Genomic DNA, 15,984 nt, shown 5'->3' on the forward strand with positions numbered 1-15,984 from the left:
TCTTCATCATATGATGCAATGTTAATTACAATTATTTTTTAAGTACTGCGTAAAATGAATGTTTCTTTATTAAAGAACCAAATTCTCTCTGTTACTATTAAACATCTTTTTTAAGTAAAAATATGATTGTGCAAAATATGGGCATAAACGTATTGATATGTATTAATATCAATGTTAATGTAAATAATTCAGACTATAATAAATAAAAAATTACGCGAAAGTAGACGTAATTAATCATTCTCGACCCCTGTTCTGGATGCAACAAACGCGATACGCGTCAGATTTTATTTACAGCAAAATGGATGTTAGCACGGACAACAACCTACATACATCCATCTCTCGAGAAATGGATGTAGGTTGTTGTCCGTGCTAACCACCACACTGTTTTTAACGGCGGGTTGCAAAATGGATGTGACACGTAGTTCCCATTCTGGCCAGAATAGATGTGCGTCACTAGTGTACGGGAGTTTCGAAGCGTTATAGGAAAAAGGCCGCCGTAGCCGCTCTCAGGTTCCTCTCTGCTTGCGTTGACCAATTCGCCGTCGTGCATTAACCAATGAGTCGTAGAAACATTAACTGACATTAACTTCGTTTTGTTACAACGCAAATTGAAGTTGGTATATTACAGAACTTGTTAAGATTAAACATATCCAAATATTACATGTAGGTGTAAGAATTTAAGGTGAATAATGTTGCTAAATAGATTTCACCCCAAAAATAATAAGTTCATGATGAATCAAACCATATGCGCTTATTAATTTGGCGGAAATCCCTCTACTTTATATTACCTAAGCAGAACAGGGAGTCATCACGACGTCAAAATGATTGCAAAATGATCATTAAAAGTCACTTTTTGATCAATTACGATTCACTTTGATGTTATTTTGGCATTATTGTAACTCGTTCTGTTTGTGTAGGGACCTATCTTATAATAATAGATGACTTTACCTTAATTGTTTAAAATCTTATAATTTTTAAAATATGTAAAAAATTTATTTTTTATTATAAGATAAATATAAGTTTTTTTTTCACTAGGCATAGTGAGTTAATCGCAACAAATTAATTAATAAGGGAAAAGGAGGGGGAAGGAGTAATAAAAAAGCTTCAGAACGCAATCCTTCTGACTTGCAAATTTATTTGTTCTCGGCATGAAAACGCGTTGGTTCATAGACATCGTAATAGTTTACATACGCGCGTTCTGTCCCTCGTTAATAATGATCGATCAGCTTCGTGATTAACGCTAGTTTTTAAAGAATATCGACCGGGCCCTATTTTTAACGCGGGATTCGCAATTTAATCGGTCACTTAGTGCCATGGCGTTCGTATATTTTCTCTCCTTTAAAAATATGCGCTACGTTTCTGTCGTCGCTATTATAATTAAATACACGTGACGTATGTACATACACACTTCTTCGCATTAATCGCACCCCACATTTTATGGCAAACTCATCCGTAACGCTCTCCACCGTTGATGCCGAGTCTCTAATAATGGAAGATACTTAATCGTTCACCGTCGAAAAACGCCTTCTCGCTTACAAATTTATTGGGGTTATGCTTTCCTCCCTTTGTCTCCTTCCATTTAGTTATCCCCCTTAAGAGAATTGATCCTATCCTCGGAATTGATTAGATATTGACTACTTTCAAGATTCGTTGCGTGGAATTTTTGTTCCTTAAAGCGACACGGACGATAGCATTCTTATCCTGTTATCTTAAATTATTAATCGTGATTATAATAACGCGCCCCGTGTGAACACTAATTATAATTATAACTAATTAGTAGCGAGTTTGGACACTTCACCCTTGAAATACTTTTCGTAACATAAGTTTTTCGTCCATTTGTTCTTTATATACCTGTATAAACATATCCAGATAGTCAATCTGTTAAAAAGCAAATTTTTCACAATGTGTACGACAAATTTTGTCAACAGAATACCAGCAGAAATCTATAAGACGGTGACAGATTAATTGGAAAACTGAGCAGAAACTTTTGCTTCATGTATTAAATAATATACACATTCATAAAAGAATTGTTTAACTTTAATGTATAATCTTTTATTTTTGTCTTCGTTTTTCAAATAATAAGATTTTAATTTTAAATGTTGGTGTTTAGATTTCAAACGCTAAGACCCGTTTGTGTCAATGTAGCTTGACTTTAAATTCGGTTTAACATACCTTCTGTCTTTTTTCTAATTCTAAGAAATAGCAGTTAAGTAAGTTAAATCGAATCTAAAGTTTAGTTAAATTAATGTAAATGGGCTCAATGCGTTTAAAGTTGAAACATTTTTAATAGCTTTAAACATTTTATGGTTATTTACGTCAATGTAGATTTGATCTCAGTCTGACTTATTTTTTATCTTTTTCTCCGAATTGGAATGAGAAAAAGACAAAGATCAAGTTAAACCGAGATCAGAATTGATTTAGATCGGTGGAAATGGACATGCGTATTTCCAATCTAAACACTGTATAAAATTAAAACATATTTGAGAAGTGGAAGTAGAAATAAAATATTTTATTACTTTAAAATTAAATAATTCTTTTCTTAGCATACATTCTATTTAAATAGTTATAAAATAACAGATTGTGCTAACAATTTGCTGTTAGATTATGTCGACAGCCTCTGCTGGCAAAACATAAACTTAACGTGGAAGCAGATGACACCAATTTCAAATATTTTGCTCGAATTTACTAGCAAACTGCTGGTGTACTGCTAATATTTTATTTATTAGGATATAAAAGATAATTACGTGTGCATATTCGACTACGCATAAATTAGAATTATGAATATTTTTATGAACAGTTAAAGATCATGCGAGCGACAAAAGAGATAAGACAAAAGTTGCGTTCGGAGAGAACGCTATCAGTGCTATTGCTTCATTCTATCATTGTTTTGTATCTGATGATCGATAAAGATAGAATGTTATAAATAGCGCGCCCGCCGAACGCGGTTAAAATTTAAGTGCCTGAATTAATTAATCAAACTACTTAGCAAACACCAAGTTATAGTTAAATATTACTTATAATTTCCCAATAATGTAACTGTTATATAACGAGTGTGTCATATAACGAGTGTGTTACATTGTTGAGTGGGAAATTACAACTAACATTTACGTAACTTAGTGTTTATTGGTTATGAAAAAAAAAAAAAAAAACGTGAACATCATAATCGGCGCAAAATCTTTAGGTCTCTCTGACTTTACAATTCTGACAGTAATCTCATGCACAGGAGAATCACTTCGTCTTTGTTTATTCAAAGAGTCAAGTCTCGGGTTGGCACTCGAATGGTTTATGAATGAAAAGTAAATCCCGCCAGAATCCAAGCGGCCGCCGGGATCCTTGCGCAGAACGAGAACTATCGTCCGCGTAAATTTTCTTTTAAAAGTGTGAGAACCTCAGCGTCGTTTATATCGTTCAAGTCTAGGAATCACAGAAACGCCTGACTGTTTCGACAAGCGACATCGTCGCGTCTCTCAGTTCGACGTGAGGCATAGTTATAATCATATATTACGCCTAAAAATATATATGTATATATATGTTTGTATATATAATGTAATCATAAAGATCTGGGAAACCGGTGGCATTTCGAAGGGGTCTCGCGCGTTTTCGTAGCAAATTAAAGATTTAAAGCTCGCAAAGTTTCTAAAATTATGCAAATGTATCTGATTCGGAGAGCTCAAAGGTCTAGGAATATGGCGGATTTTACTTAATAGCCTCGCGAATTCAGAATCCTAGGTACTTGTACTTTGGACTATTCGCAATTTGAAGATTTCTTTAAATTACACTAAAGCTTCAGGGGACGTCTCGCTGAACTAACTTTCAAGTTCCTGCGAGATCGAAGTTACAGGGATACGAATTTCAAATCAGAGATCGTCGTCGTTCTAACTTCTAACGTTTACAGTCAACGCTATATGTCTCCGTCGAAAGAAAGGATCTTTAATAAATGGCGGGTGTAATAAATTCCGGGGATCTAACGAATTTCCGTTCATCTACGATTCCAAATTGATCTAAGAGGACTCGTAGATGAAAGAAGGGCTCGCCGCTAATCCCGAGATGCAAACATGTTATGTTTCTGTAATTATATAATTATAACTATAAGGACAATCGTCCAACCGCATATCGCGCTTGTATGATTCTCGAGCAACGATGTAAGTTTTAACATGACACCCTGTATGCTACTTCTTCGCGAGCTCGACCTCTCGAGTCAGCTCAATATCGAAAGGATACACAGAAGATGCAGCGTAGAAAAAGTCTTTCGAGAGGAACATTCACGTTCCCCTTGCGGGGGTGGTCGCTTTGCGAATCGCCTGGGTTTCGAGGTAATCAATTACAGCGCCAATACAAACTTGATGAAGGGGAGACACCGATCGGAGTCTGAAGATCACCGATGACGATACGTCGTTTGCGTATGAACAAGCGTGAACAAGACACTCGACGATCGGAAAGAAACATGTCCGAGTCATTTTTAGGAAACACACCTGCAAGAATTAAGAGCCGCGATAATGACGATAGCCGGAAAAAGAGTCGGAAAGATTGACAAAAATACATCGCTGCGAAGAAAGTCGATCTTCTTGTTAGTCAATGAATTACAACTATAACAATTATAAAGTTATACTTTCTTTAAAATATTTTGCGAGATAAAATGAAAGGTTCACGCGCGTGTGCATTGTTTTTAGGGACTTTGACTCTTTTCTCACACAGAAAGAAAATTAATATCAAATCAATAATCATTGCCTCATATGTAAGTAAGAATATAAAATCTTTAAAAAAATTGCTAATTTTAAATGAACATAACTCGCTTACACGAAGAAATTTAGTAACATGTTTTTGATAAGAAAAATATATTTATCACTATTCAATAATAATTTTCATGAGTTGAGAGAAAAAAATATTAGATAAGAAATAATGACATCTACCAACCAAGAATTAGAATTTTTTAAACTATTGTTATTAAAATAATTACGTATTGTTTTTTACTATTTGTTATAATAACAAAATAAAAATATAAAAAAAATACACTAAAATTTAAAATTATTACATTTTAAAGATTTTATACTTTTGTTTATATATAGGACAATGATTGTTGATATATTGTTTTTTTTTCTGTATAGCCACTTGATTCTCTCACTTCGAGAAATTGCAACTTGACGAAAATAATTCTACCGGAGAAGTTCAGAAATCAATTGATAGCAGAACTGCGATTTGATTTCCTTCAAGAAATTGCGAAGTCTGTAATGATGAAAATTTTTCTATTGCGTCCTTCTAAAGTATGCAAAATGCGAGTTCTCGTATCAGAGTGAGGAAGAAAGATCGCGTATTTTTAATGGGATTGCGTGAACAATGGGTGCCTAACGATGCGTTTCTTCCGGGATTGGCGGGCAGTATCTTGTATTTCGTTCGATACGTCATCATAAATCTCAAAGACATAGCAAAACTTTTCGAAACGCTTTTGTTAAGCGTATTTTATTTCTACATGTACATATCCGGAATTTCCGATTTGCATGATAGATAATGCAACATTGAACATTCGGTATTGGCCACGATAACAATCTGATCTGACTCATTAATGCAGAAATGTTGGAAAAGATGTTTTGCAAATACTTCAAATGATAAACATTCAAGAATGCAAAGATTTTCGAAATCCTATGAGGATAAGTTCAAAATTGTACAATTCCAACGTGTTTCAAGCATTCCGAATAGCGTTTCGTATTTAGCTGTAAAAACTTTGAAAAAACCGAAGTTTTAAGATGTACCTATCTTGGAGTCGCTGTATCTAATGTTCCACGTTTGCTAATTTCAAGGAAACTTGATTGAACTTGAAGTTTTTGTCGCAATTACCGCTCAATCCAGAGTCCCACACAGAAAACAATGGTTAAATTAACGAAATGTGCAGCAAATTTTGGTAAAAATGATTGGAATTTCTTATTATGATCAGATTCTTTGCTATGAAACAAAAAGTTTAAATATGATGATAATAACAATTTGGTTAACACTTCTTTAGTTAAATTTTTTCCTTCTACAAAACTTTTCCCAGCAACATCAAGTTACTGTTATATAACTCTTAATTTTCCCACTCCGCAATGTAACTGTTATACTATATAACACATTTGTTATATAACAGTTATATTGTTAAATATGAAATTATAACTAAAACAGTTATACAACTGTAACAAGGTATTTGCTAAGTTGCAGCAGCGTCATTAGATGGATGCGGCGGTTCTATTTCTTGCTCCATTTCTTTCTAAAGCTTCAGACGCAATGAAAAGCACAGGCAAAATAACGGAGAATAAGGAACAGTTCAATATGTTAAATAAGAAAAGCGTATAAAGCAACTTTATTCAACATATTGTTGCTTACTCCCTGTTCTCTATTCCTTAGTCCGTTCATTGTGTTTGGAGATTTAGAGGAAATCCATACACAATAGAATAAAAGGTGCAGCATTATGACATTTTTTTATTTCTACTCTAGTTAAACGATTTCTCTTGCGAGTCTTTAAAATTGAGTTTCAAAGACGAGAGAAAATTAAAAATCTACACTAACAATACGGTTTTTTTGGTCTACACAATAATTAATTAGGAAATCTGATAAAATTAAAAATTCTAATTTATTTTAAATAGACATACTAGTTGAATCTACCAGATTTCCAATTAATATAACTAAAATTTTTTCAGCGTAGCGAAAATCAGAATGCATGCAAATGTGCCTGTTACCTCAATCAAAATCCGAGTAATCAAATTTGTCTAATTATTTTAATAAAAATTATGGATTATTCACATTTCACCAAATAATTCAGGTTGATATTAATGTTTCAGATTAAACCAATAAATTTTCTTTTCAGTGCAAGACTTCAAGATTTATCCGAGGACAGAATTTCGCAGACTCAGCTCTCTCGAATCCAGAGGCTCAAAACATTCCCGAGTCGAGGAAGGCTTCGAGGATCCAACAGTTTCGGAGAGTCCGCGTGTGTTCGTCGATAATGCATGTCGATCAGGTGAGAGAGAGACGGGAAAATCGGCTCGTTGATAGGAATGCGTTAACGGTCGACGTGCCGCGAAGTTCCGATCGCCGCGATTGGCGTGCGCACGATTAGCATAGCTCTTATTACTTTTTTTTTTAAGTCGATTCGTTAGCGGAGTCTAAAAAAATATCGTTAAGTCTCGTCGTAAGAAAAGTTCGCTCTCGGTGCTTCGTATAGTATCAAAACCACTTTAGCCCTACGAGTTTGTTTGTTTGTTTTTTTTTTTTGTTTTTCTACCGCGCGATGATGCACCTTCGCATGCCTTTTTAAATGGTGCGCCTTTGTTCCTTCTAACGAATGTATGTATGTATCCTCAGTTTATTCAATACGTATTTTACTTTACTTTTATATCTGTATAGACTTTTCATGTATATATACGTACGTAATTATGTATACTAATTTGTGCCTTTCCCTATGTCCGCCGTCGTAAAGTAATCAAGACTAATTAGTAGTAACAACTTACGCGATATCATATTAGCTGAGTTAGAATATAATGTATATGGTATCTGAGGGGAGGGTATATGTTACGTTATATATAGACCTATTGCCCTAAACCTGTAGGGAGGAAACTTTCTCTATAGTCGTTAATAGTCCGTTTTGTTCCAAGATCCATGAACGCTGTCGATGGTGCGGTGTGTTGGTGCATGACAGAAATGGGGGAAAGGAGGTAATAGCCGTCATGCCCAGCGACGCTGAATATTGATGGCGAAGGTTACAATGCGGGCGCATTGTGGTGCACGTTGTTGAATTTTAATGGCGAAAATTATGGAAGGATCGTAATGTTCCGCATGATTTGGAAACGCATGCTTTCATCCGTGATGATAATGTCGCTGATGGCAAAGAGGCGATGTTCCGAGACGTTCTTGGTATACTTTTTTTTCTCGCGATTCGAAAATCTCGATCCTCCAACCGAGTCGATTGAAGACTAGAGGAGACCTCGGATTTTCAAAGTTTTGGAACTTAGTGAGAGGGCACAAATTTTGGGGAAAAAATAAAGTTTTAATACTAGAATAGATATAAAAGATATTGATAATTTCTAAAAGGACCAAGCAAATGAATTATTATGAAACTAAAGAAAATGAAGGGCCAAATTTTGCATCAGGATAATGCAAGAAGGTAATTGATGAAATGTTGAAAAAATTTTAGACTCTTAATTTTTATACAACAAATATTAATTAAAAAGAACAGAACGATACTTCTAGTATTAAAGACAAATGTTTTGTAGAAACTTCAAGTCTGCTGAATGCATGGAGCCAGAATTGTAGAACCTATGTGATGATGGCTATGCTCAATGCCTATGCGTGTACTTAAGTAAACTAATTCTAGAGAGAATTCTGGATTTCCGTACTTGATCGGAGATCAACGATAATTGAAACGACTAGTTCAATGTCCAGGTGAGTGAAAGGGAAGGTGACAGATTAAACTTTCGAAATTGCGTACATGGCGATGACAGTAACGATGATATTAACAGCCTGGCACAAGTAGATATAACAACAGTGCGCGTTACGCTGCGTCTTATGTGAGTTCTTCCAATGTTCTCCGAGTAGAAAGAGAAAGAGAGATAGAAAGAGAAAGAGAGAGGGAATAGAGATAGGAATAAAGGATAGAGATAGAGGAAAAGGAGGCTCGTTAAAAACCACGTTCCTTTAATACATAGTCGCTAGGTCACCCTATAGATTAATAGGTAATACGTTACTTTAATAGTTGTGTTGGTCATTTTACGTAACAGTTAGATGGCGACAGCCCAGCTCTAGGTATATAATATTTGGTATAAGATCTCCCGCAAAGTGTCTCTCTGAGAGTTAAAACCGTTTAAATGCTACCGTTATTCATCGCCGTGACGATAATTCGTTAATAATCATAACAATAACAATCATAAACGAATATAGATAGTAATAACTGTAATGCTCATATAAATACGCACGCTCGCGCGCTTAACTCTTTTTCTTCTGCTCCTTGCGTCTCGTTTAATATATATTTTTTTTTTCTTTTTTTTTTCCTCTTACTGTTAACTCTGCGTGTAAAGAATTAAGTCGATCACCGACTTTCGATCTTCGACACCTTCGACCTTTTTTTCTCCGTTCTTCGTGTGAGATATCGCGTTGCCGTTCGGCCAGTAAAACGGTAGTTCACGTTGCACCGGAAATCGATCGTATTTTCAATTCCGGTTGATAAATCGCGGTGATTAAAAGCGCGCGAAAAGAAAGGAATAGCCGTTCCATTCCCACGCTTCATGCACGCTAAACCAACTGTCTCGCAAACTCGACAATTTAAAAATCGCAGGTAGTGAAAAACTTGCGAGTGCCAAGGCTTGAAATGTTAAGGCTGCAAAGATCCCGTCCTCCTACACCTTTCATTAAACGAGAGTCTATAAGGTTCTAAGGACTCTGTGTTCTTTTACGAAAGCACAGATTTTACTTTTATAAATTCCTAAAATGAACGTGACATCCTGCGGTCCTGCGTAATTTTTCAAGGATCGAGAGTTACCTTAATCCTTCAACGAGTCTCATTATATCAAGGAACCATAGTTCTTTAAGGCTTTGAAGCTCACAGGATCTCCGTTATTTCGAGAAATTAAAATCCTTAGAATCTCCATTACATGAAGCGACTATTCCAAAAATTTACATGTATGCAAATTTTATAGATCAAAGTTCGAAGGATCAATAGATTCCAAGTATTAAAGGCGCTGAGAAGGTCCATTATTACCAATATAAATTTTAAAGTCTCGTAAAGAGATTCTAACTTTCTGATGATTTGAACTTCCGTAAGCCTAATATAATAGATATTTAACATTTCAACGTGTCAGAATTTTTTGAAGAATTAAATAAGATCGATGAAGACATTATACAGAATATTTCGCTCTGAGCATGCGTTAAAATTTTGGAGCTTCGACAGATTTTGAATTCGAGTTTTTTTTTTGTTTATGAAATTAGAAACTAAAGTATAGTTTCAAAGGTATTTCGCGTATACTGTGTATCAAAGAATTTTAATGAGTTAAACCTTGGAAATTTAAATAGGTAATAAAATATCAACATGTTGATTATCTCATGGAAACATTATTTCAGTTAGATTTTAATTTGGAAAATAATAATACTCTATTAAATTTCTAAACTAAGACAAAAGGTACTTTAATTAAATTTAGAATAGTTATAGTTAAGTTTCGGTTAGCTTCAAGTTTAATTGTGTCGTAATTACCGATAAAGTTAGGAAAAAAAGTCGATTCCAAGTTGATTATAATATTCACAAAAATTCGAAGCAGATTCTCTCCTCGCGAAATACTCGATATACATTCAATGACGAGAAATCAATCGGTTATCAAACTTCCATGCACTCTAAATGCAGCTTGCGAAAAGCTCATTTTTTCCCGGTTTTTTTTCGAAGTTCTTTTTTCTCTCTTTCATTACCCTCATCGTGATGCCATGTAGCTTCACTACGTCGAAGAGCTCGGTAATCATCTACATATTCACGTTATATTACGTACTAATAATATCGTAGAGTCGGTGTCTATCACCTAAGATTCCAATATTGAGACTGCTTTTATGTTTACGTTTTTATACTTGGCGTGGTCTCTTCCTGGCACCATAATGCACTTTTAAGAAATCTATATAAAAATATCGTGGAATTGTCGTGTCCAGTGCGTTGAGTCGCGCGCGAAATAGAAATGCTCCTTGAACAAGGATGCGGAAATAGAATAAGAAACAAGAGAGAGAGAGAGAGAGAGAGAGAGAGAGAGAGAGAGAGAAGGCGAGAGATGAAGAAAGGAGAAAGAAGAAATGGGTAAAGTCCAGGGAGAATTAAAGATAAATGGAAGGAAGAAAGTAGATTTGGACACCACTCGGATTGAAAATTTCATTCAGATAGAGAGAACGAATAAACGACGGTCGTATTCGCGCGAATAAGATATTTCCTTTGAATACTAAAAATACATTCTGTGAAAACGGATGGTTCTACTTTTTCAAAAAATTAAGAAAGTTAAACATTAAATGTTTTTCTATTCAACCGAAGCTATCGATTACACGTGAAAGCTTTCGAACCAACCTTTTGTTTTTCATTTCTATTTTCTTCAAATAAATGATTCGAGATACCGTTGATGAAATCAAGTCAAGTAGAGAAGAGATTAAATAGAAACGTGTTGAAAGTGTAATGAGTTGCAGCATAGCAAAAGTTTGGAGACTTTTTCAGGAAGAAAGAAGAAGTTCTACAAATTCTTACGTTATATTAACGACTTTTATTAAAAGATTGCTCTCAAACAAATTATCTGAGACTACAAAACAAGAATGTTATTCACGTAATAGCACTGCATAAATTCTTCTTTTATTAGTTAAAATATTTGTCATTGTTAAGTAAGGAAATTATTTTTCCATCTCTGAATAAATTCCTAATCTACTATAAGATAACTAAGTATTCACAATTATCGCGAGCTATATTTTTAAACTTTTTTACTTTTTAATTCTTATTCGCCTCGTTTATCTGGATGAAAAATCTGTTCGATTGTAAGAAAAGAGGGGAAAAAGAGGAAAAAAAAGAGAGAGAGGGGAGACAGTATGAGAACGTTGTGAAAATTGTGTTCAGTTTTGGTCCCGTTTCGCATTGCGATTAGCTGCGAAACTATGCTTTCGAAATGAAACGATGACGGACAAGACAAACCAGGTCCCAACTTTATCCGCGTTAGTGAGCTTTTTCCGCGTGAGCTTTTCCTTGTGAACGGCCGAGGATGAAGGTAGCTCGATCGATCTCTCTCCTTTCCCTTCCGTAAAATTCATTGATAGATATAATAAGATTAACGTTAACTGAATCGAAGAATTTGACGTCGCATTAATTAGCAGTTGCAAAGGCAAAAGTAAATTTAAATTAAACGGAACGAAGTGGAAATAGGATTATTCGATTAGACTAAATCTCGTCTGCTAAACGTTCTTCGACGACTTTTAAACTTATCTCTGTCTTTGTACATTCAATTTCAAAATGAATTTAATTTTATGAATTTTACAAATAACTTCGCGCATCAGTTTCTCAATCTGTTGTTTTTTCTCACAGAAGATAATTATAAATTAATTATTAACAACGTCTTACGTCTAATTTCGGATGCCGAAGGGACAAGAGAGTTGCACTCGAGCTCACCTCGCAGAGCCCCGATTGAATCTCGGTTGTGGTTGCGCTAGCAAGACATCGTCGTGCCGATACGTCGAGATCTGAACATCTTCGGGACAAATATCGCGTTTGAAAGAATAAACGCTGCGAATTACAGCAAACATACGTCGCGCACCGGAAGGGACCGGATTCGCGTCGATCGATAAATCCAGATCCTCGTGGATTTGAGGCTCTTCAGATCCCGGAATTTCGCAACCGTGAGTTCGCATTCGTGTCCCTCCCGGGACGCTCTTTAAGATGCCTTCAGTGCTTCCCCAGGCTTCCTCGTTCAACGTTTCCTTTTCACAGAGGAGTTTCGGAGATTTCAAGTTTGCCGGTCGCTTCCTACGTATATATGTATATGTACACGCATATAGATATATATTAAGGGAGAGAGAATATTGTGTGCCTCGCAAAATTATTAAGAGCAATAATTTAAAGCAATGGCGCGGTGCTCTGCGTAATCTGCATTACTTCCCATGATTGATGGTAAATTAATGCAGGTATATTTAAAATGATAATGGCTACAATTAGTAACGGCGAGTAAGGAAACCTGGTGAACACATCTCCGAACGGGAAGTCGTTGGCAAATAATTAATTTCCCCATTGTCTAGTCGATCCATTTAATTAAGCCTACCCCCCGCGCTGCGCCGTGTCACCCCGCGCGCGGTCGCGGTCCTATTATAAAAAATCTTCAACAACCTCTTCCATCCTCCATTCACCTACCCTCCCTCCCTCTTTCCCTCAGTGGAAACGTAGCTGCTTTTTTGTACCCGTGCGCCATGTACAGTTATACACCTAACAATATAATATCCTATATAACCTACGGACGTTAAAGCGGATAAGATCACTTTGCATTCTCTCTTCATATACGTTTCCTAGAGACCCACAGGGTTTTCGCGCCGGCCCTTAAAGCATGCCTCGAGGTGCCGTCCCAAGGAATAGGATACATAGAGACTTGGAAAGCGCGAAAACGCGCCGTTTTATACGAATGGCGAGTCGAATTTGCCGATGTCTCGCAGGTTGGGATGGATGGGTTCTCGAATGGAAAAATAAAACGGGGGAGAAATATATATCCGTGGGGTACGCGCGTGCGACGTAGCTGAAGACAATTCACGAATTAGGTATCCCAGCAAACATCAAATTAGTTATAACTGTTACTTATTGTTTCATACTCAACAATATAACTGTTATATAACGTGTTATATGACATTCACAATGTTAGGTGGGAAATAATAAGTAACAGTTACATAACTGTAATTTGGTGCTTGCTGGGATATAACCGTTACATAACATATAAGTAAATATAGTTGTTTTACATCTATGTTACATGGCAGTTATATTCGTGATTTGTGCTCGGTATCACATGTACGGCGAATTAGACGCGACCGCGCGACGCCGAGTTCGTTTTCTTCCATTCGAGCGTGGCTCGACTCGTGATCTCCGATGTTTTTACTTAACGCGAACGGAGCTTGCGAGCCATGAACTTTGACGAGCCACGCGAATGTAGAAATTGTGAGACGCACGAGTTGGCGGCACCTTGTCGAATATTTAGAACGGTCGTATGAAGATCGTTGCGTACGGATTACCGTAAGTGAGGATTATAGGATTATATACGTTATCCTGGGCTGAAAATCGTTAAGCATTGACTCTAGATATAAAATACGAAAAACGGCAGCTCTTTAAGTACCACCGCCGTCAGGGGGAGGAAAAAGGACGGTTTTACCTTAATTAAGAGCGAGGCTTTAAGAGCCAGCTTGAGTTACCTCCGGGCCAGTTCTTGTCCACACACGCGCTTCCTGTACACGCACGTTATGCCCGTCCGCGCTCTTCACGAGGTATACAGAGATACAAGGTGGAGTTCCTGTGTGTTGAATGTACATTTAATTATTAAGAAAACAGTTATTCAGGCACGCAAGTTGGGCAGGGGAGCAGCGCGCAGCCAGTGGAAGAAGCCACACGTACCCCGGGAGTTCCCCTCCTCCCCCATTCGTCCGGAATTGATCGATCACATCGATCGCGTAGATTTCCCCTTTTTTCGTTCATCCTCAATTCTCTCTCATGATCTCCCTCTCCTCTGATCGCGTACTCCTGCCAAGATTGGCGAGTGAAGGATTGAGGGATTGGAAGGGATTGACAGAAGTGAACAATCAGAAGAATCGAGAGATTGGACGTGTTCCCTCGCGGAAAACTAGATAATTGAGGAGTATGGTGCACAAAGGATGAATGCCGAGTGATTTATGGTTTATAGCTACGTTAAAAAGCACGCGCAATCACGTCCAATTTCTGAATTCAAATCTTCTCGCTTATCGCGCCATCTTAATTGGATCTTTAGCCGATTTTTCGAGGAGGGGACTCGAAGGTACGCGCGGAGCGCAAGAAGGCCCATCGTTAAACGAGTTTTGCACGGAAAATGTACGGTCGTGTCCATGACCGGGCTATCACAGAACTCCCGCTTAACGCAGTGTGTCCTCGACAATCATATTTCCAAGCTGTGGTCTGCATAAAAACGAATCACGAATCTTAATAATGGTACTTCATATGAAACATATGCTCCACACGAGAGCCTTTAATTGGTTTACTTTGGAATTTACAAAAGAATTGTTAATCCCGAGGAAGCTACGCGTAATGCAAGAATTCCAAAGAAATACGTACGTAAACGAACTAATTTACGAATCTATGCACGGAAATTTGTCAGATAACGCGATTAGTTGCCCTCGTTGGGACAACTATTTTCAAACTTGAAACCAGTGATCAAAGTTGTTTCTATAATGCTTTTTGCCTGGCAAAAGCGGGATTTTTGCAAATCGTCGATTAGATACGGATTGTCAGGCGGATCGCCAAGTCAGGCTGACACGGACGAGGATACACCACTCTAAACGGGAATTCTCACATTCGTTTGTGCGAATAGCGGCCGATTCTAGCGCGATTATATCCCTAACAGAACTGTATCAACTACGATACGTCCTGTCGGTGACGCACCAATATCTAACCTGCGGGCACGACCGCGAGGCGTAATCACGCGCAAAATCGGCGAGGAGCCTTAATACGAATGCTGCGGCTGCAGAGACGAGACTCAGCTGTGCGCCGACGTATCCGAGCCTTGGCTGTTGCCTAGTCCACCCATGCCGGCCTGCGAAGTGAGCCTGGTGGCCGACTGCGAGGTCGTGGTGGTCACCGTGGCGGAGTGACTGAGGCCATGATGCCTGCCGGTTTCCGGCACCAGGTGGGGCGTACGGCTGGAGACGGGCGGTAAGACCGGGCTGACCGGCCATGGGTGCAGGGACATGGTGCTGGGCGCGCTGGGTACGCTACGCGAGTGTGGTAGCAGGGGTGAGTTGGAGAGACTGGCGAGGGGGTGGTGCGCGGCGGACGCGACGCTGCCGCCGGAAACACCCAGGCTTGTACCCGATGAGATCACTCCTCCTCCGCCACCACCACCGCCGCCGCCGCCGCCGCCACCGCCGGAAGCCGCCATGGCTACCGCGGTGTCCGGATGGAGAAAGTTACGCCGCTGCTCCATTCGTTCGGCGTGTTGCGCCAGGCAGCGGGTCAACTCCTCGGGCAACATCTCCAGCTGGCCCTGCAGCGAGGTCAGCTTCTCTTCTAGGACGACCAGACGGTCTTCCAGACCCACCAGACGCTCCTCCACCGCGTCCTGCCGCGTGCTCATGTCCGAGACGATCTCATAGACGGTGTTTTGCGTCTGCCGACAAGGACCAGACAATACATTAAAGACGTTGATACATTCATCTGCTCTCAATGATGAAAATATAGAAATTATTGCGTTCTATGATAAACTGCTTATTTTACGCAACATTGTGAAAAACTTAATTTTCTCTTTA

At 38.1% G+C, this 15,984-nt stretch overlaps 1 protein-coding gene across 4 annotated transcripts in view; it reads right to left on the reverse strand.

Annotated features, from left to right (window-relative positions):
* Positions 1-1,115: 1,115 nt before the first annotated feature.
* The window catches only part of LOC105205582 (small conductance calcium-activated potassium channel protein), a 154,917-nt gene continuing 140,048 nt past the window's right edge, over positions 1,116-15,984 (reverse strand). For all 4 annotated transcript variants that reach the window (XM_039456594.1, XM_039456596.1, XM_039456595.1 and 1 more), the window contains one exon: positions 1,116-15,845. In XM_039456594.1, coding sequence (XP_039312528.1) covers positions 15,216-15,845 — 630 coding nt within the window. In that variant the 3' untranslated portion in view covers positions 1,116-15,215. The remainder of the gene's footprint in view (positions 15,846-15,984) is intronic.

Source organism: Solenopsis invicta, chromosome 13 (assembly GCF_016802725.1).
Source record: "Solenopsis invicta isolate M01_SB chromosome 13, UNIL_Sinv_3.0, whole genome shotgun sequence".
Taxonomy (NCBI): domain Eukaryota; kingdom Metazoa; phylum Arthropoda; class Insecta; order Hymenoptera; family Formicidae; genus Solenopsis; species Solenopsis invicta.